The sequence below is a fragment of the Thunnus albacares genome, chromosome 2 (genome assembly GCF_914725855.1).
Source record: "Thunnus albacares chromosome 2, fThuAlb1.1, whole genome shotgun sequence".
Lineage (NCBI taxonomy): Eukaryota > Metazoa > Chordata > Actinopteri > Scombriformes > Scombridae > Thunnus > Thunnus albacares.
This window is the reverse complement of record NC_058107.1, coordinates 38536500-38556499: the sequence shown is the minus strand read 5'-3', so window position 1 is coordinate 38556499 and position 20000 is coordinate 38536500. Positions and strand designations below refer to the sequence as shown.

The 20000-nt window shown below is 41.9% G+C and overlaps 1 protein-coding gene across 6 annotated transcripts in view; it reads left to right on the top strand.

Annotated features, from left to right (window-relative positions):
* Positions 1–20000, top strand: part of grin1b (glutamate receptor, ionotropic, N-methyl D-aspartate 1b) — a 68120-nt gene that overhangs the window by 15474 nt on the left and 32646 nt on the right. For 3 of the 6 annotated variants that reach the window (XM_044333870.1, XM_044333847.1, XM_044333878.1), the window contains exons 5-9: positions 6918–6980; positions 7854–7951; positions 8142–8263; positions 17508–17682; positions 19421–19571. In XM_044333870.1, the coding sequence (XP_044189805.1) occupies positions 6918–6980; positions 7854–7951; positions 8142–8263; positions 17508–17682; positions 19421–19571 (609 nt within the window). The remainder of the gene's footprint in view (positions 1–6917; positions 6981–7853; positions 7952–8141; positions 8264–17507; positions 17683–19420; positions 19572–20000) is intronic. The other 3 variants (XM_044333887.1, XM_044333862.1, XM_044333854.1) reach the window with 1 other exon arrangement.

Genomic DNA, 20000 nt, shown 5'->3' with positions numbered 1-20000 from the left:
CCTCCATCAGCCCTCCATCATCCCTCCATCACCCCTCCATCATCCCTCCATCAGCCCTCCATCACCCCTCCTTCATCCCTCCATCAGCCCTCCATCATCCCTCCATCATCCCTCCATCACCCCTCCATCACCCCTCCATCACCCCTCCATCATCCCTCCATCATCCCTCCATCATCCCTCCATCAGCCCTCCATCACCCCTCCATCATCCCTCCATAATCCCTCCATCACCCCTCCATCATCCCTCCATCAGCCCTCCATCATCCCTCCATAATCCCTCCATCATCCCTCCATCATCCCTCCATCACCCCTCCATCAGCCCTCCATCACCCCTCCATCATCCCTCCATAATCCCTCCATCACCCCTCCATCATCCCTCCATCAGCCCTCCATCATCCCTCCATAATCCCTCCATCATCCCTCCATCATCCCTCCATCACCCCTCCATCATCCCTCCATAATCCCTCCATCACCCCTCCATCATCCCTCCATCAGCCCTCCATCATCCCTCCATCATCCCTCCATCACCCCTCCATCACCCCTCCATCATCCCTCCATAATCCCTCCATCACCCCTCCATCACCCCTCCATCACCCCTCCATCACCCCTCCATCACCCCTCCATCACCCCTCCATCATCCCTCCATCATCCCTCCTTCCTGGCTTTAATCTTCTTTCTGCCAGTTTTTAAAGCAGCTTCTCTTTCATCGCTCCTTTTCTTCTTCTTTTCTTTTGCTTTTTTTTTTATTTCTCTTCTGATCTCCACCAAGATTAGTTTTGTTTTTGAAGCAGTTTGATTGGACAGAATCTGACTCCTCGTCTCTATAAATATGATCAATACTCTGAATCTAAAGTGAACGTGTGGCAGCGGGACTTTGGAAGACACATTATTGTTGCTCCTCAGCTGTTCAGGTCAAATCTGGACGCCGTCGCTCTGCAGACGCTCAGAAACAGAAACATGCGACACGTTAGTTACTAAACACTTTATTTTCTAAACAGGAGTTTTATAACTTTGTTAGAGAATTTTGAACATTTTCACAGTTTTCTTATGAACTACAGCTCTCACTGGAATAATAAAAGTCTGATCTGTGACACATTTAATGTATTTCTGTACAGTCTTGGTGGAGGCTTGAGCTCTCTGAATGCTTTTTATTCTCTTTTGTTCATTACTTTTTGTTTCCTCCAGTTCAAAACAACTTATTTACATTTAGTTCCTTTTGCTTTACTCTCTGTAGTCCTCTCTCTCTCTCTCTCTCTCTCTCTCTCTGTCTCTCTCTCTCTCTCTGTCTCTCTCTCTCTCTCTATCTCTCTCTCTCTCTCTCTCTCTCTCTCTCTCTCTCTCTCTCTCTGTCTCTCTCTCTCTCTCTGTCTCTCTCTCTCTCTCTGTCTCTCTCTCTCTCTCTGTCCGTCAGTCCGTCTGTTCACATCATCCTTTCAGTTCTTCACCTCCGTCTGTTGTCTGGTTTCTCATCACCCCGACAGTTATGGAGCTCGGAGCCGGAGACGTGCAAACACATCTCAGCTGTTTCTGTCACAGCTGATCTACAGTCTGTCTGTCCACATGTCAGAGCTGCAACTAACCGTTATTTTCATTATCGATTAATCGTTTTTTGTCTATAAAACATCAGAAAACTGTGAAAAATGCCTGTTTATAATTTCTTACAGCTCATAGTAACGTCTTCAAATGTCTTGTTTTGTCAGAACAACAGTCCGAAACACAAAGATATTCACTTTACTGACAAAGAAAAACTTCACATCATCACATTAAAGAAGCTAAAAAATGACTAAAAGGACAATTCAATTATCAAAATAGTTGCAGACTAATCGATTCATCAACTAATTGTTGCAGCCGCAGAAATAATATGAACTGTGATCTGTGATTATTTATGATCAGTTATTGGTCCTACACCGTGTCTGTATGGTCAGGATATGGTTAGCCTAGCTTAGCATAAAGACAGGAAGGCTAAGCTAACTGTTAGCTAGCACAGCTGTTAGCCTGCTGCTAACAGTCTGTAGTTTTGTTTGTTTTTGGACGTAGATATGTGGATTCACACTGTGTTAAACATGCTAAATGTTAATAATATTACAGTCCATGAATTCATGCACACACATTAATTCAGAAGTCCAGATAAGTCATGTTAGAGCTCTTTAGTGATTTATGTGCACAGATGAATAACTGAAGAGAAACTGCAAGCCAGTAAAACATAAACAACGCAGGATTTAAAACCCTTTAAAAAATCAGCTTTAAAAGTGTTTTATAATGAAGGAAAAGCAGTCGACACTTCTGTTAGAGCTCAAGGAAACACATGATGTAAAGACAAACGTTTGTTTACAAGGAAACTTCACACAGATTTAATCATAAATCCAAAATTAGTCATTTGAGATTAAAACGGAGTGATTTATGTGCACAAAATGAATAATTGGATTTGTTTTTCACGCTCTGTATTTATGCCTCGAGGAAAAATTTCATAAATAAATATTTTGTGTGTCAAAACGGAGTTAAAGGCTTCAAGATATTTAAAATCTGAGCTTCAAATAGAACATTAAAAGTAAAAAACAGTCCAAACATTTTTCCACAAAGATGATTTTTATAAGAGTCAGTGTGTCAGTTTGGATTAAAGTTTAGAAAAGTTTGACGGTGACGTTGCGACTCGCTGAGGAGCCGCAGAAAGTCAAAGACCTTCATGAATATTAGAGGAGAGAACGTTTTAATATGGAGACGGAAGAAGCAGCCGACATGAATATTACAGCACATTAGTTAAAGTAGGTGAACATAACTGCAGCGTGTGTGTGTGTGTGTGTGTGTGTGTGTGTGTGTGTGTTGTTTCTGAATGAAACATTCATCTGCTGTGATTCATAATGTAATAATGATAAATATCACAGCAGCACAGAGGCTGTACTCGCTCACCCTCAAACACACTGAACCAACACAACAACAGTTATTCTGATGATGAACGCATCATCGCAAGCTAACACTGCTAAGTCAGCGGCTGCTTCATTTAGTGTTTAGCTAACTAGCTTGTTGTACCCTGACACACAGGATGTAGTTAGCGCTCCTAGCTACCAAGTTATGGGTCGGTGTGTATCTTTAGTTAGCTGGTTAACAGTAACTGTCTGAACTCAGTTCTGTGCTAAATTAGCAGTGTGTTAAGTTCTTAGTGAGCTAGCGGTGTCTCTTTTTTAACTGACCTTTAAGAGATAATGGTACACAGCAGTTAGCGTTCACTGTATTGTTGGTTTGCATGACATAAAATGTTAGCAAATGCTTTGGAGTTGTTGGAAGGAGGATTTATTCTCTTCTGTCTACTTCTTACTGCCTTTAGTCTTTGTGCTGCAAGCTACGCTAATGCTAACGATTAAGCTACGCTAACACGTCCTGGACCAATCTGTAGGCTACTGGACACACATCTGAAATGTGTGTGGAGGAAATACAGACAAAGAGTCTTAGCGTATTAATCTCTTGCATGGAGCTAAAACAGAGCCTGTTTTCCACCTGAGCTCCAAATCACAGCCGGGTGGGGCTTCTGGGCTCTGAGCGGGGGGGGCAAAGGTACGCACCCCGCTCGGTTAAACTGCCCAAGAGAGCAGAATGAGCGCACACTGGACAAAAAACTGAGGCCAAGTAACATTTAACAGTAATGACCAATCAGGAGGCGAGAGGTGTTTCATGTGAGCCAATCAGATACCTGCAAAATGTTCGAATAATTCAATTATTCAAAAAAATCATAATTTAACAACATTATAGTATTTTCAACATATTTTATCAGCATATAATGATATTAATAAGTCAGTTACAAAACATACAAATATATATTCACATGATTTTCGTTTAGTTAGCGTTTGGCTAACGTGATCTCTTCATGCAGGTCTGTTACCTGCAGCTGCTTCACAGTAAATCTGAGCATATTCTGATCCATCAAATAAAAGACAGATTTTAAACTTTACTGGCTGTTTACTGCAGGATTTTTCATGTGTTCAGTCAGGAACAAACAAGCGGTAACATAAAACTACATGACAGCAGCAAGAGCACGGCTACATCTCATGTTTACATCTGGACTTTAAAAAATAAATGTACCATTTATTTAACAGTCAGTCAGACAGACAGACAGACAGACAGACAGACAGACAGACAGACAGACAGGAAAGCTTTATAAAAGCAGAGTGTCTGTGCTGTTTGGGGACTCTGCGACAGGATGTAAATTTAATGAGATTAACATTTGGAGCGGATTGAGTCGAGGACTAATGGGACGCTCCGCTGCCACACCGGCTTAACATCAGAGGAAGTTTCCAGAGAAGAAAGTCACAGCTCGCTTCTCCAGTGAAATCAAGCTTTACTGAAACTGAAGCAAAACTCTGGTTTACTGCACGTTACTGATGCAGACAGGAGTCGTCTTCTATAACAGCCTGTTGTTTCTTGACATAAATGTTTTCTATTAAGGTGAAGTATTCAGATCCTTTATTTAAGTTAAAGTACCAATACAGCAATGTAAAAATACTCCATTACAAGTAAAAGTCCTGCATGAAAAATCCTCCTACAGTAAAAGTACATAAGTATTATGAGCTTGATGTAGTTAAAGTATTGCAGTAAAAGTACATAAGTATTATGAGCTTGATGTAGTTAAAGTATTGCAGTAAAAGTACATAAGTATTATGAGCTTGATGTAGTTAAAGTATTGCAGTAAAAGTACATAAGTATTATGAGCTTGATGTAGTTAAAGTATTGCAGTAAAAGTACATAAGTATTATGAGCTTGATGTAGTTAAAGTATTGTAGTTAAAGTAGTGGTTTGGTCCCTCTGACTGATATATTATTATATATGATGAGGTGAATCTGACAGACTCCGTACTGTTACTTCCCCGTTTCTGAGGAATTAGCTGAATACATTTTAGGGATTTTTTCCAGAAAAGGGTATTTGGTTTTAAAATCACATCTCTACATGTCAGTTTGTTTCTTTCAGTTGTTCAATATTAAGATTTTAATGAGATTAAGACATTTGACTCTTCACTAATCCTTTTTTAGTTTATGGAGTTTATATGGAGTTTACAATGATCACAGCGACGGATTTCCCTCCAAAACTGCTGTTTTGGAGGGAAATTGGCCAACAGACAACAGTTCTCTGGTGGTGATAATGATGCTGATTAAGCTGAATTATCCCCATTAAAATATATATAATATATACATTAACTGCTGCTAAAACCACGTCTCATTTTTACATTTTCAATTTTTACACCTGTTTAATAAACAACATGTAGCTCAGACAGACGTTTTTCTCTTTTAATGTAGCTCGGCTAACTGACAACAGCAACCTTAATGAAACCGTTATCATATAGCGTATCATAACGCAAGCTAACACTGCTAAGTCAGCGGCTGCTTCATTTAGTGTTTAGCTAACTAGCTTGTTGTACCCTGACACACAGGATGTAGTTAGCGCTCCTAGCTACCAAGTTATGGGTCGGTGTATATATTTAGTTAGCTGGTTAACAGTAACTGTCTGAACTCAGTTCTGTGCTAAATTAGCAGTGTGATAAGTTCTTAGTGAGCTAGCAGTGTCTCTTTTTTAACTGACCTTTAAGAGATAATGGTACTCAGCAATTAGTGTTCACTGTATTGTTGGTTTGCATGACATAAAATGTTAGCAAATGCTTTGGAGTTGTTGGAAGGAGGATTTATTCTCTTCTGTCTACTTTTTACTGCCTTTAATCTTTGTGCTGCAAGCTACGCTAACGCTAACGATTAAGCTACGCTAACACGTCCTGGACCAATCTGTAGGCTACTGGACACACATCTGAAATGTGTGTGGAGGAAATACAGACAAAGAGTCTTAGCGTATTAATCTCTTGCATGGAGCTAAAACAGAGCCTGTTTTCCACCGGAGCTCCAGCTGATGAAACCCTGTTTTGTTGTTTGTGAGAACGGGGATCAGAGTTCGACAGGTTTCTTTCTTCAAACCGTCTTCGTGCTTCTTTGTTCTCCGTCTGCTCTAAAAATAAGCGGCAGCTCTGTGCAGCGGCAGGCAGGTTTATATTTATCTCCTAAACTAAATATAAAGTGAAGGTGACTGACAGACTCTCAGAGAGACTGTAAAGTTTTAACAGCTCCTCAGATTCTATATTTGGAACGTTTTCTTTGTTGAAATTTATAGTCATGCTTTCTTTGTAACTTGTTTGGAAAAGTGACAGTTATTGTTCCTTCCATTTAATCCTTTTAACTTCTTGTTGTAAGGCCAGGCTAACAGTTGAAACGCCTCTTATATAAAAAGCAAAAGCACATTTCTCATGTTTATCACATGATTCAAAATTAACGACATACAGTACACTCATGGTTTTTGTTATTTTACATATGAAATGTAAAAAAATGCATATTTATGGTCATATACTGTCATAATTATGAATTTATTATATTATGTTTGGATAATTGGAAAACATGTTTCCCAATTTTGTTCCTCCAATCCACCAAAATATCTCAAAACATCAGCAGTGAACTGGGACGAGGTTTTGGTTTTAATGTTTGCGTGTGAGAACAGTCAAAAAAATGTGAGTGAAAATCATAAAAACAAGTCAATGATGGCGTTTTCCTTGTTTTCAGGAAAAAAATATCAAAAAGTATCTAAATTTCTGACTTCAGTATTAAAAAAACAAACTTGTGAGACAGACAGGTGGACAGACAGACAGGTGGACAAACAGGTGGACAGACAGGTGGACAGACAGACAGGTGGACAGACAGGTGGACAGACAGGTGGACTGTCTGCGATGTGTTTGCGTGCTCCGGCGTCCCCCCAGCCTCCTGATTTGAAGCAGAAAAGTGACAAAACAAAACAAAACTCAGTCATTTGTTGGATGCTTTGCTGCCCCCCATTTCTCTGACTGTCTATAATCTTCTTCTGTGTCTGCATATTTTCTCTGTGCACATTACCCATCAGACTAAAAACAGGAACTATGAAAACCTCGACCAACAGAACTTTGACTTCAGGAGAACACCCAAGGTATAAACTTTGCATGGTCAAATGATGCACGCCGCCCAACCAATCTCTGAGCTCGCCCAGTAGTAGCCAAACACCAGTTAGCCCCGCCCGCCCCAAAATCCAACCCGACTCCAGAGATAGACTCTTATCCTGGTGGCACGTCTTTTCTCCACCATCTCTTTCCTTTCTTTTGATTTTTCATGATTCCTGCACACCGGGAATGGGTTCACACTCGCAGGAGAGACGCCCTTCCTCTTCCTCCTCCTCCTCCTCCTCCTCCCCCCCCCTGAGTTTCTTCCATGTGAAGGGTTGCATGCAGTCGGGCTGAGGCTTGGCTCTGTCTGCAGATCTGAGGAGCCCCACCCACCAGGATCCTCTCACTCCTCTCTGCAACATCAAACCTCCTTTTCTTTTTCTCCTCCCCCGCCTCCCCCCCCCCCCCCCCTTCTTCCTTCTCTCCACTCGAGACTTTTTTTTTTAATTTGCAGTTGCATCAGCGCTCTCTAACATGCACGTCCCTGATTGGTTGGTTGGTTGAACTCTTGAAAGCGCCTCAGTTTGCATGTGCCACCACACCACGCACAACTTTTTGCCCCTCCTTCTTTGTATTCAAGCTTCGAAGTTTGAGTTTTCTTTGAGTTCAGCAGATCTTGAACACTTTTTTTCTCTCCATTTTCTGGCCCCGCCCCCCTCCTCCCGTGGTGGCGTGGGTGAGAGGAAGCATGGTCGAGGCTGGGGTCACAGGGACAGGGTCTGTGGGTGGGGAGGGGAGGGGACTGTGATGGTTCAGAGCTAATGATGTTTGTCCTATGATGTGTTCTGTTGTGTTTTTGTTCTGCTGTGTATCTGAATGTCCTGCGCTGTCACCTGTCGCCCTGCGCGGTGGTCCTTCAGGCGGAGAAGGTGCTGCTGTTCAGCCCGGAAACCAACCTGACAGCTCTGCTGCTGGAGGCCAAAGACCTGGAAGCCCGAGTCATCATCCTGTCTGCCAGGTTTGTATGAGGTGGTGAACTGGGGTCGTTTGGGAAGTTGGTTGCTAGTTATTACTAAGCAACGACAATTTCGTTTTGGAAAATTGCTACTTAAAAATAAGGTTGGTGTTAGTACACTTGCTGGACTGTGAGAAACCTGCAGACGTCCACAGTACACGACTGTTTACTCTTTTTGTTTGTTTGTTTGCAGTGAGGACGAAGCTGCAGCAGTGTATAAAGCAGCTCGTCAGCTCAACATGACCGGCTCTGGTTATGTCTGGCTGGTCGGAGAGAGAGAGATGACGGGCAAAGCTCTGAGTGACGCTCCAGATGGTACGTCGACCCCTCCTCCTCCTCCTCCTTTTCCTCTTCCTCCTCTGTGAGATTCTCTCTGTCTCTCTGTCGCTCTGCTTCCATCCAACTCTTAGCCTAATTCTTAAAAAACATTTTGCAAAAAATAACATTTAAGTTGATGCAGGTGTTGCCGTTAGTTATTTTGGTGTGAAGAAAGGGCTGTGCAGCATGTAGCTCCTCAGGTCAACACCTGAACCTGTGATGAACAATGTCACATGTTGACCTGCAGGGAAAAGTAGACCAACGTTTGTTAAAACTGTTATGCTTTTGTTTCTGTACTTGTACCGGCAGGTCTGAGGTTTTGAAAGTGAACTGAATTTGATGAGTGTTGGTCAAAAAGAGTTTGTTTTCACATTCATCTGCTGAAAGTGGGAAGTTTCTCTGTGCTCACTGAAAATCTAACTTTAAGAGGTGTATCCAATGAGCATGACTTGTGACATCACAACTAGTTTGGAGCCAATCATGGTCCAGTATGCAACTTACACAAGTGTGATGTGGAAACTTGATTACCCGGACATTAGTAGGTGGTTACCTGGACGTTAATAGGTGGTTACCTGGACATTAGTAGGTGGTTACCCGGACGTTAATAGGTGGTTACCTGGACATTAGTAGGTGGTTACCTGGACATTAGTAGGTGGTTACCTGGACATTAGTAGGTGGTTACCTGGACGTTAATAGGTGGTTACCCGGACGTTAATAGGTGGTTACCTGGACATTAGTAGGTGGTTTCCTGGACATTAGTAGGTTGTTACCCGGACGTTAATAGGTGGTTACCTGGACATTAGTAGGTGGTTACCTGGACATTAGTAGGTTGTTACCTGGACATTAGTAGGTGGTTACCTGGACATTAGTAGGTGGTTACCCGGACGTTAATAGGTGGTTACCTGGACATTAGTAGGTTGTTACCTGGACATTAGTAGGTTGTTACCCAGACATTAGTAGGTGGTTACCCGGACATTAGTAGGTGGTTACCCGGACATTAGTAGGTGGTTACCTGGACATTAGTAGGTTGTTACCTGGACATTAGTAGGTGGTTACCTGGACATTAGTAGGTTGTTACCCAGACATTAGTAGGTTGTTACCTGGACATTAGTAGGTGGTTACCTGGACATTAGTAGGTGGTTACCCGGACGTTAATAGGTGGTTACCTGGACATTAGTAGGTTGTTTCCTGGACATTAGTAGGTTGTTACCCAGACATTAGTAGGTTGTTACCCGGACATTAGTAGGTGGTTACTTGGACATTAGTAGGTTGTTACCTGGACATTAGTAGGTGGTTACTTGGACATTAGTAGGTTGTTACCCGGACATTAGTAGGTTGTTACCTGGACATTAGTAGGTTGTTACCTGGACATTAGTAGGTTGTTACCCAGACATTAGTAGGTTGTTACCCGGACATTAGTAGGTTGTTACCCAGACATTAGTAGGTTGTTACCCGGACATTAGTGGGTGGTTACCCAGACATTAGTAGGTTGTTACCTGGACATTAGTAGGTTGTTACCTGGACATTAGTAGGTTGTTACCCGGACATTAGTAGGTTGTTACCCAGACATTAGTAGGTGGTTACCCGGACATTAGTAGGTGGTTACCTGGACGTTAATAGGTGGTTACCCGGACATTAGTAGGTGGTTACCTGGACGTTAATAGGTAGTTACCTGGACATTAGTAGGTGGTTACCCGGACATTAGTAGGTGGTTACCCGGACATTAGTAGGTGGTTACCTGGACGTTAATAGGTGGTTACCCGGACATTAGTAGGTGGTTACCTGTACGTTAATAGGTGGTTACCTGGACATTAGTAGGTGGTTACTTGGACATTAGTAGGTGGTTACCTGGACGTTAATAGGTGGTTACCCGGACATTAGTAGGTGGTTACCTGGACGTTAATAGGTAGTTACCTGGACATTAGTAGGTGGTTACCCGGACATTAGTAGGTGGTTACCCAGACGTTAATAGGTGGTTACCTGGACGTTAATAGGTGGTTACCCGGACATTAGTAGGTGGTTACCTGGACGTTAATAGGTGGTTACCCGGACATTAGTAGGTGGTTACCTGGACGTTAATAGGTGGTTACCCGGACATTAGTAGGTGGTTACCCGGACATTAGTAGGTGGTTACCTGGACGTTAATAGGTGGTTACCCGGACATTAGTAGGTGGTTACCTGGACGTTAATAGGTGGTTACCCGGACATTAGTAGGTGGTTACCCGGACATTAGTAGGTGGTTACCTGGACATTAGTAGGTGGTTACTTGGACATTAGTAGGTAGTTACCTGGACATTAGTAGGTTGTTACCCAGACATTAGTAGGTTGTTACCTGGACATTAGTAGGTTGTTACCTGGACATTAGTAGGTGGTTACCCGGACATTAGTAGGTTGTTACCTGGACATTAGTAGGTGGTTACCCGGACATTAGTAGGTTGTTTCCTGGACATTAGTAGGTGGTTACTTGGACATTAGTAGGTTGTTACCTGGACATTAGTAGGTGGTTACTTGGACATTAGTAGGTGGTTACTTGGACATTAGTAGGTTGTTTCCTGGACATTAGTAGGTGGTTACCCGGACATTAGTAGGTTGTTTCCTGGACATTAGTAGGTGGTTACTTGGACATTAGTAGGTTGTTACCTGGACATTAGTAGGTGGTTACTTGGACATTAGTAGGTGGTTACTTGGACATTAGTAGGTTGTTACCTGGACATTAGTAGGTGGTTACCTGGACATTAGTAGGTGGTTACCCGGACATTAGTAGGTTGTTTCCTGGACATTAGTAGGTGGTTACTTGGACATTAGTAGGTTGTTACCCGGACATTAGTAGGTGGTTACCTGGACATTAGTAGGTTGTTTCCTGGACATTAGTAGGTGGTTACCCGGACGTTAATAGGTGGTTACCAGGTTAACTGCTAAGGTGCTGCTAGGTGGTTGCTGGGTTGGTTTTTAGGATGTTGCTAGGTGGTTACTAGGGTATTCTGTTACTAGGGGTGAGATGGATAATTTCTTAATGGCCGCCAGGATGTACATTGTGTCAGTCACAGTGGTAGACTTGTTAGTGTTAGCATCGTAGTAGAAGTAGTAGTAATCAAGAAAAACTAATTGAAATAAAGAAATGAGGAGAGTTATTGTTGTTGTATTAGTTTGGGTGATGGATTACTGGTGGTTTTGATGGTTGCTATGGCATCAGTAGGTGGTGGCTAGGGTGTTTGGGATGGTTTCTCCTGTGTCTTTGAGTGATTACTAAGGTGTTGTTAGCTGATGGGTGGTCTAATTTAAAAGCATCAGCTGTTTACTGAAAAGATAAAACATGTGAGTGGAAAGACAATTGAAACATTAGGTAAGATTTTTAAAATGTAGCCATTTTGTTCATCTTCTTCTTGAGCATGACAATGATTGGATGGAAACATGGCTGCTCTCTCTGTCTCTCTGGTAGTGCTGTAGGTCTCTGATGTAGGAAGCTAATCCTCATCACAGCCAGTTAGCTTCTCAGCATCCTGGTGTGTTTCTCTCTCTGGTTTCTTCTGACTGCTGGTTGAACGTTTAAACATTCAAGAAAAACAAACAAACAAAAAAAACCCAACATGTTTAAAGGTTCCTAACCACTGTTTTCTTTCTGGCTCATGGTAACTGTGGCTTTAAATGTGTCTAACATCTTTTTGTTTGTTTCATTTCTATAGTGTGTGTCGTCCGCCCGCCCGTCTGCCCGTTCACAGTAGACAAGCCAATAACATGTGCTGCTATGGGGAAGGGGTAGCGGGGGGGTAGGGGGGGTGGGGGGTTAAGCTGTATTCAGGTTCAGGGTGGGGGGGTGTTGTTGACTGACAGCTAGTGTTGCTGTGGTTACCGTGACGTGTGTCTGAACAAACACTGGTAAGATGCCGCCGCTGCTTCCTGTTTCCTGCTTGATGCTTTGCCCTCTGCCATTGGTCGACAGAGACCCCGCCCACTGCACCAAGGAGCCTGCCCTGTCAGGGAGGGGGCAGCGTTTATCACAGACGGCAGATTACTCAGTCAGCCAGATGACAGCGTGATAGATAAAAAGATAAACATTGTGTGGCCAAAAGTATGTGGACACCTGCTTTGCTCTGGGTCTGTTAGTTTTAATGCTGCAGCATACAATCATATACTAGATAACAGTGTTCTTACAGCTCTTTCCTCAGGTTGCACTATTAAAACTAGTTGCTAGGAAACATATGTAGCGCCATCCAGTCAGAAGCAACCAACTATGTAAACAGGAAGTGACTGAATCATCACAAGCTGTACTTAACTTCCGAAAATGTTTTCCAAAACAGTTTTAGGGGCCAAAAGATCAAATAAACAGAGCTGCCAATCCTTTGTGAATGTAGGTGTGACTTTGTTTTATTTCTATCTGCATACCTGCAGAAATATTTGTGTTTCAGAATTAGTAGCAGTTTACAGTGAGATTATGCTAAGCTAACTGATGTTATTCGGTCATTTAGTCTAATGTTACTGGTGTTTATTGTGTTTTTTTTTCTGTGAAATGTAAAGTGTCAGGTCAGATATGTCAATCATATTCCATATGACCTCTTTTACTCTTCAGTCTAAACGACTCAGATATTAGCATGCTAACGTCAGTTGGTTCATTCTGCTAGCTTAGCAACAGTTCCACCTGCAGTTAGTAGTTGTAAATATTTAGTAATTACACGTCTCTACGTAACAACCAGATTAATTTAGTGGATTGAGTAAACAATGACGTTATATCGAGGAGAAGTTTGAACTCATGAACAGCTGCTGCTACAGACTCCAGATCCACTGGATAATAGATCATTTTCCCAGTTCACTATTAATGCCCAATAACATTAATGCCCAATAATCAGCTGTCCAAATACTTTTGAACATGTAGTTTACCATATTACAGCATGTTTGACCCTTTATGACCCCATATTTCACTCTGCTGAAGTGTTTCTGACCTCTGACAGCTTCTACACTCAGAGGACATAAAGGACTTACATTTACAGTTACAGTAACTTTTACATGACTTAGCCCCCTAATTACAAGCTACAGCTCCTTTTCCATCACTCCTGAACATTTAAACTATGATCTCAATCTCAGTCATCCAACAATGGATGGAAATCAATCTAATAACAGATGGATGATTTGGAAAATGCTCAGCAGTGAAACTACACTTTATGGCTTTGTAGTTAATGGTCTAAAAAAGTTTAACTCTCTGTGAACTCACGTCAGATTTGACATTTCCAAACAGAAAGGTAGAGATTGATCAGCATCTGGCTCTCTGGCTGCTGGGTAATCGGCTCCCCGTCTTGTTGCTGTGGCTTTTTGTTTCAGAAAACATCCTCACCAGCCAGAAGCTGCACTCTTAAAAATGACGTGTCATTTTTCAACACATCCCCGTGTCTCTCCCCAACTGCAGATGTGTCCAAAAATTATCCATCATTTTCTTAAAAGTGTAGCAAAGACTGCACTCTGAAAATAACCCTCAGCTGTTTTGTCTCTTGTTGGAGAAATTTGAGGTTTCTTTTTATGGAATCGTTTCAGATCATTAACCTGTTTATATATAACTTTCATTTAATTATTTTCTTTCTTATCCAAAGAGAGAACAACGACCAGCAGAGAATTTATCTTTGATTTGCATTAAATGCTCCTTCCTGCTCTCCAGAGGATGAATCCTTTAGATCACTGTTCATTCTTGACCTTCACAATAAAAGTTTGACACAAAACACAAAACTCTTAACTCAAGGTTCACTTACTAGATTTCCCCCAAAGCTTTCAGTCATATGTCATGAAATTTAGCAAGTGGACCTAAAGTTATGAGGATTTTTTTTGCTAATCATCAGGATGTTTGTTGCTGTAATAAACACTGCAACCTTCAGGGGGAGCTAGCAGGACTTCACACTGTTGAGTTATTTCACACCAACCCTGAATTTATGTGCAAGATATTCTCAAAAAACCAAACAGGTTGTTAAATCTGTATGTGTCTGCACACCAATATTTCATGGGCTTCTGTTGGTCCTTCCAAATTGTGTCCAAAAAGTGTTTGATTGATGAAATCTGTGTCCCTTTAATGATGTTACAAGACCATGAAATAAAGACAGTCAGCACCAGCAGCTGACATGTAGCCTGGTTTAACTCTGAATCACTGCCCACAGCGACGGTTCAGTCTGATTATCAGAGAGTTTATCAGAGAATAAACAATATTTTAATCTCAAATTACACTTTCAGTAGAGACTGCTGATGTAGTGAAAAGTAAAAGCGCACACATCTAAAAATCTTGAATATTGTATCAGTTGAGTCAAGGATCAAAACAAACAGAATATTGGCAATCACTGCAGCTGTAAAACAGTCTCTTGGCACTCTGGCACACTTACAGTAAAGCCTTTTTATGTCCACTGTCACACAAATCATTAAATTAAAAAAAGTATTTAGCCAGATGTAGATATTGTCACCTGCTCATGTTCATGATGGACTGAAGTCCCTGTAGACAAATAAAAACATTATGATGCCAGTCGGTGAAACTCATCATCCTCTTCACCGTCCTGTTCTCCTCGGGTCAATTTTGACCCGGGAGGAATTTAAATGAATAATTTTAACTAGTTGAGATCAGAGGAAAACATATTGATGGATTATGGCAGACTGGTATGTGTAAAAGTTTAGTCAGGATAGTGTTTTAAAACTATTTCAATTTTTTAATGACAGCGAATAATGACACCTGTTGTCCTCCTGGGTCAAAATTGACCTGAGGACAACAGGAGGGTTAAAAAAGCTGAATATCATAATTTTCACTAGAGTTTAAAGAGACTCAGTAGACGGCCAGTTGTGCAAAAATAAAATCAAAGTGTACAGTTTGGTCTCGGATCGCATGCATGAGAGATTTTAACATTTTTCGATCCGAATTTTGGTTCGTATCTGTTGCAGCAGCTTTTAGACTTAATGTCCCATTATGAAGAGATAATGAGCGGCTGTCTATACTGACGTGTTTACTATCTACACTCAGATGGTAGTGGGTGGGTTTCTAATATTTTGCCCATTATGCCATTAACATACATGAAGTAGACAAAATATTAGGAACACTCCAATATGATGCACTCCAGTGCACCAGCACACACTACGACCTCAATAATAAACATAAAGTAGAATTATCTCCTTTCTGACAATGTCAACAAAAAATGAAAACGTTTCGTAAAAGTAGAATTTATAGCAGAGCTGTTGTGTTGCATTGCATTAGATTACACAGGTGTTCCCAGTAAAGTGCTTACTGAGTGTATGTGACTTCATACAAATATAAAACTACTCTTAAAAACAAAATCAAATACCACGACTTGAAACACCAGGGCAAGAATGGTTAGACCACAACTTTTTTTCCCCAAGTTGGATTAAATACAGAGATTGAACAGAATAACAGGAACACCTGAAGTATAATACAACCCAAAACTACAACAACTCTACAGCCTCACAGATTTACCACCAAGCATGTCAACAGTTGTTTGCGCTGCAGGGATGTTGTGTTGGATTGTACAGGTGTTCCTGTTATTGTGTCCACCCCCCCTGTACCTGTGCAGGTTGACAGCATCATGCAGAGGTTACTTCTGAAACAATCCCCTAAAAAGAAACCCGTGAAGCAGTACTGTGACATTATGGATTTTGATGTTGTTTTTCTTCACCAAACTCTCGTCACATTATAAGGAAAAAGTTTCTGCATTGGTGCTTCAGCTAACTGAGCAACAGTCTGCTCGAACTGTTAGCATTCCTCATTAGAAAGTGTTGAACACGTTCATTTTAATTAGAAAAGCTGTTAGGCTGTAACCTTCAGATTTTAATTAGAACAACCAGCCGGGCATGTTAGTTTCATTTAGGAAAGCCAATGTTTTTTGTGATTACAGGACATTTTATTTTAATCAGGAATGCTACAGAATGAGTGCTCATTTGTTTCAGTTTGGAGCTGTAAACAGGACAGTTAGCTCTCTGATTGACTGATTCAGGGACAAATGTTCCCTTGAGGAGCCGTGATTAGCCACCAAACATTCAGTTTATGTTAAAAAAAAAAAACTCAAACCATATGAGTCTAGAGATGGTTTAATTTTGGTTTAAAGTTTATTAATTGTTATTAATTAAATTGTTATATTTAGATTAAGATGAGAGATTAAAAGCTAACTACAGAGAGCTTTGTGACTTATGTTAGAAATGCTAGCTAACTGTCGCATATTTCATGTATGAATATTATCTGACTGCACAGAAGGTTCAGGGAAATAAGTTAGCTGAGTGAAACTGGTAGTTTCAGGGAGGAACATCAGCTAACTTTACTCCAGGAGGGAATGTTAGCTACATGGTTTCAGTGGGGAATGCTAACAGTGTTAGCCAGCTGTTGTCAGTGGTTTCAGTAGGGGATGCTAACAGTGTTAGCCAGCTGTTGTCAGTGGTTTCAGTGGGGGATGCTAACAGTGTTAGCCAGCTGTTGTCAGTGGTTTCAGTAGGGATGCTAACAGTGTTAGCCAGCTGTTGTCAGTGGTTTCAGTAGGGGATGCTAACAGTGTTAGCCAGCTGTTGTCAGTGGTTTCAGTGGGGAATGCTAACAGTGTTAGCCAGCTGTTGTCAGTGGTTTCAGTGGGGAATGCTAACAGTGTTAGCCAGCTGTTGTCAGTGATTTCAGTGGGGAATGCTAACAGTGTTAGCCAGCTGTTGTCAGTGATTTCAGTGGGGAATGCTAACAGTGTTAGCCAGCTGTTGTCAGTGGTTTCAGTGGGGAATGCTAACAGTGTTAGCCAGCTGTTGTCAGTGGTTTCAGTGGGGAATGCTAACAGTGTTAGCCAGCTGTTGTCAGTCAGCTGGAGGACAGATGTGGACACTTTTCGTTGCAGTGTGACGAGTTTCTGCTGAAGGAAAACACCAGACACAGTTCATAACGTCCCAGTGAGGCTTTTTCTGTCCTGAGAGACAAACGCTGTGATTCTCAGAGTGAACTCCCAGCATGCAGTTTGGTATTACTGAACACTGACCTGACGCCTGAAGCCCTGAGAGTGTGTGTGTGTGTGTGTGTGTGTGTGTGTGTGTGTGTGTGTGCGTGTGTGTGCTTGAATTACACTGAAGCACTCTTTTAATTACATGTGTAAAATTAATTTCAGCGTGTGTGAGAGTTTAATTAGCGTCTGTATGAATGAGGGCAGTTTTCAGTCTGCAGTCTGTTTAGCTCCCTGCTGTGTGTAACGTCTCTCTCTGCTGTGTGTGTTTATGTGTGTGTGTTGATGTGTGTGTGGTGCAGGCCTGCTGGGCCTCCAGCTGATTAACGGTAAGAACGAGTCGGCTCACATCACGGACGCCGTGGCGGTGGTGGCTCAGTCCCTGCAGGAGTTGTTTGAGAAGGAGAACATCACAGAGCCACCACGAGGCTGCGTGGGTAACACCAACATCTGGAGGACGGGGCCGCTCTTCAAACGGTCAGTACCAACGCCAACAGGTCAGAGGTCAACACGGTTCAGTGCTTATGATTAGAAAATTACAGAAGAGAACTCTAAGTGTGTTTTCATGTGCTTTTAAAATTTGTTCACAGCTGCACTTTGTGTTAAGTGCTGATCAACAGTGGAAGAATTACTCAGATCCTTTACTGCAGTAAAAGTACCAATACAACGACGTAAAAATACTCCATTACAAGTAAAAGTCCTGCATGAAAAATCCTACTACAGTAAAAGTACATAAGTATTATGAGCTTGATGTAGTTAAAGTATTGCAGTAAAAGTACATAAGTATTATGAGCTTGATGTAGTTAAAGTATTGCAGTAAAAGTACATAAGTATTATGAGCTTGATGTAGTTAAAGTATTGCAGTAAAAGTACATAAGTATTATGAGCTTGATGTAGTTAAAGTATTGCAGTAAAAGTACATAAGTATTATGAGCTTGATGTAGTTAAAGTATTGCAGTAAAAGTAGTGGTTTGGTCCCTCTGACTGATATATTATTATATATGACATCATTAGATTATTAATAGTGAAGCATCAGTGTTAGAGCAGCATGTTACTGTTGTAGCTGCTGGAGGTGGAGCTAGTTTACACTACTTTATATACAGTTAGCTAGTTTAGTCCAGTGGTTCCCAACCTAGGGGTCGGGCCCCTCCAAAGGGTCAGCAGATAAATCTGAGGGGTGGTGAGATGATTAATGGGAGAGGAAAGAAGAAAAAACAAAGTTCTGATACACAAATCTGTTTTCAGTTTTTGGACTTTTTCTCTAATCTTTGATTTTTGCTGAAATATTGGATCATTTGAACATTTATTGAAATGAAAGCATGTGAGAAGTTTAGAGGGAAAAATCACTATTTGGTGGAGCTGTTAACAACTCATAGACATGTGAAATGTGACCCCGACTACACACTGCTTTTTGTAAGACGTCAAAAGACAAAAAGGTTGGAAACCACTGGTTTCATCTTTAACAATGTGTTGTATTTTAAAAGCTTGTTATATTATCCATTGTGTCAAATCTTCATCTGAAAAGTAACTAAAGCTGTCAAATAAATGTAGTGGAGTAGAAAGTACAATATTTCCCTCTGAAATGTAGAAAGTAGCATCACATGGAAATACTCAAGTAAAGTACAAGTACCTCAGAGTACTGCACTTGACTAAATGTACTTAGTTACTTTCCATCACTGGTGCTAATCAGGAAAACCAACACAGCGAACATGATACCTGCTAAACATCAACATGTTAGCAGTAGACAGAATGAACATCACAGGATGAGGCGAGGAAGGAAATCTTCTCCTCCGTTCTCAGCGTTGCGTGTCCGCTGTGTATTTATGAGTTTATTCAGTGGAGGTTTCAGAGAGTGTTTCTCTTCATGTCCTCCACCGTCAGCTGGAGATAAAAGCTGAGATCAGAGCGAGAGACGCTTCACTAAACTGATCTGGATTCAGCTTCCAGTCATACTGACAGAGAGGTTTATTATCCCAGTTGTGTCACTGCTCCTCCTGTCTGTGTGACCTACATATCCTCCGTCAAGATGAATCAGTTTTATTGGCTGTGTGTGTTCCAGTATCACAGCAGAGACGTCATGTGACCTGTTCTTACTTAACTTAAGTCATCGTCATCTTTAAATTCTGAATAAAAAATGTCAAAACTAAAAGTAAAAAAAAAATAAAACAAACAAAACAAAACTCTTGACTTTCCGGCTCTCTGATTGGCTGCCCAGGGTGCTGATGTCATCCAAGTATCCTGACGGCCTGACGGGACGGATCGAGTTTAACGACGACGGCGACCGGCGCTTCGCCACGTACAGCATCCTGAACTACCAGCAGAAACCGGGTCGCCTCGTCCAGGTCGGAGTCTTCAACGGGTCACAGGTAAGGCACACCTGGTCACACCTGGTCACACCTGGTCACACCTGGTCACATCTGGTCACACCTGGTCACACCCGGTCACACCCGGTCACACCTGGTCACACCTGGTCACACCTGGTCACACCCGGTCACACCTGGTCACACCTGGTCACACCTGGTCACACCCGGTCACACCCGGTCACACCTGGTCACACCTGGTCACACCTGGTCACACCCGGTCACACCTGGTCACACCTGGTCACATCTGGTCACACCTGGTCACACCTGGTCACACCCGGTCACATCTGGTCACACCTGGTCACACCTGGTCACACCTGGTCACACCCGATCACATCTGGTCACACCTGGTCACATCTGGTCACATCTGGTCACACCTGGTCACACCTGGTCACACCTGGTCACATCTGGTCACACCTGGTCACATCTGGTCAC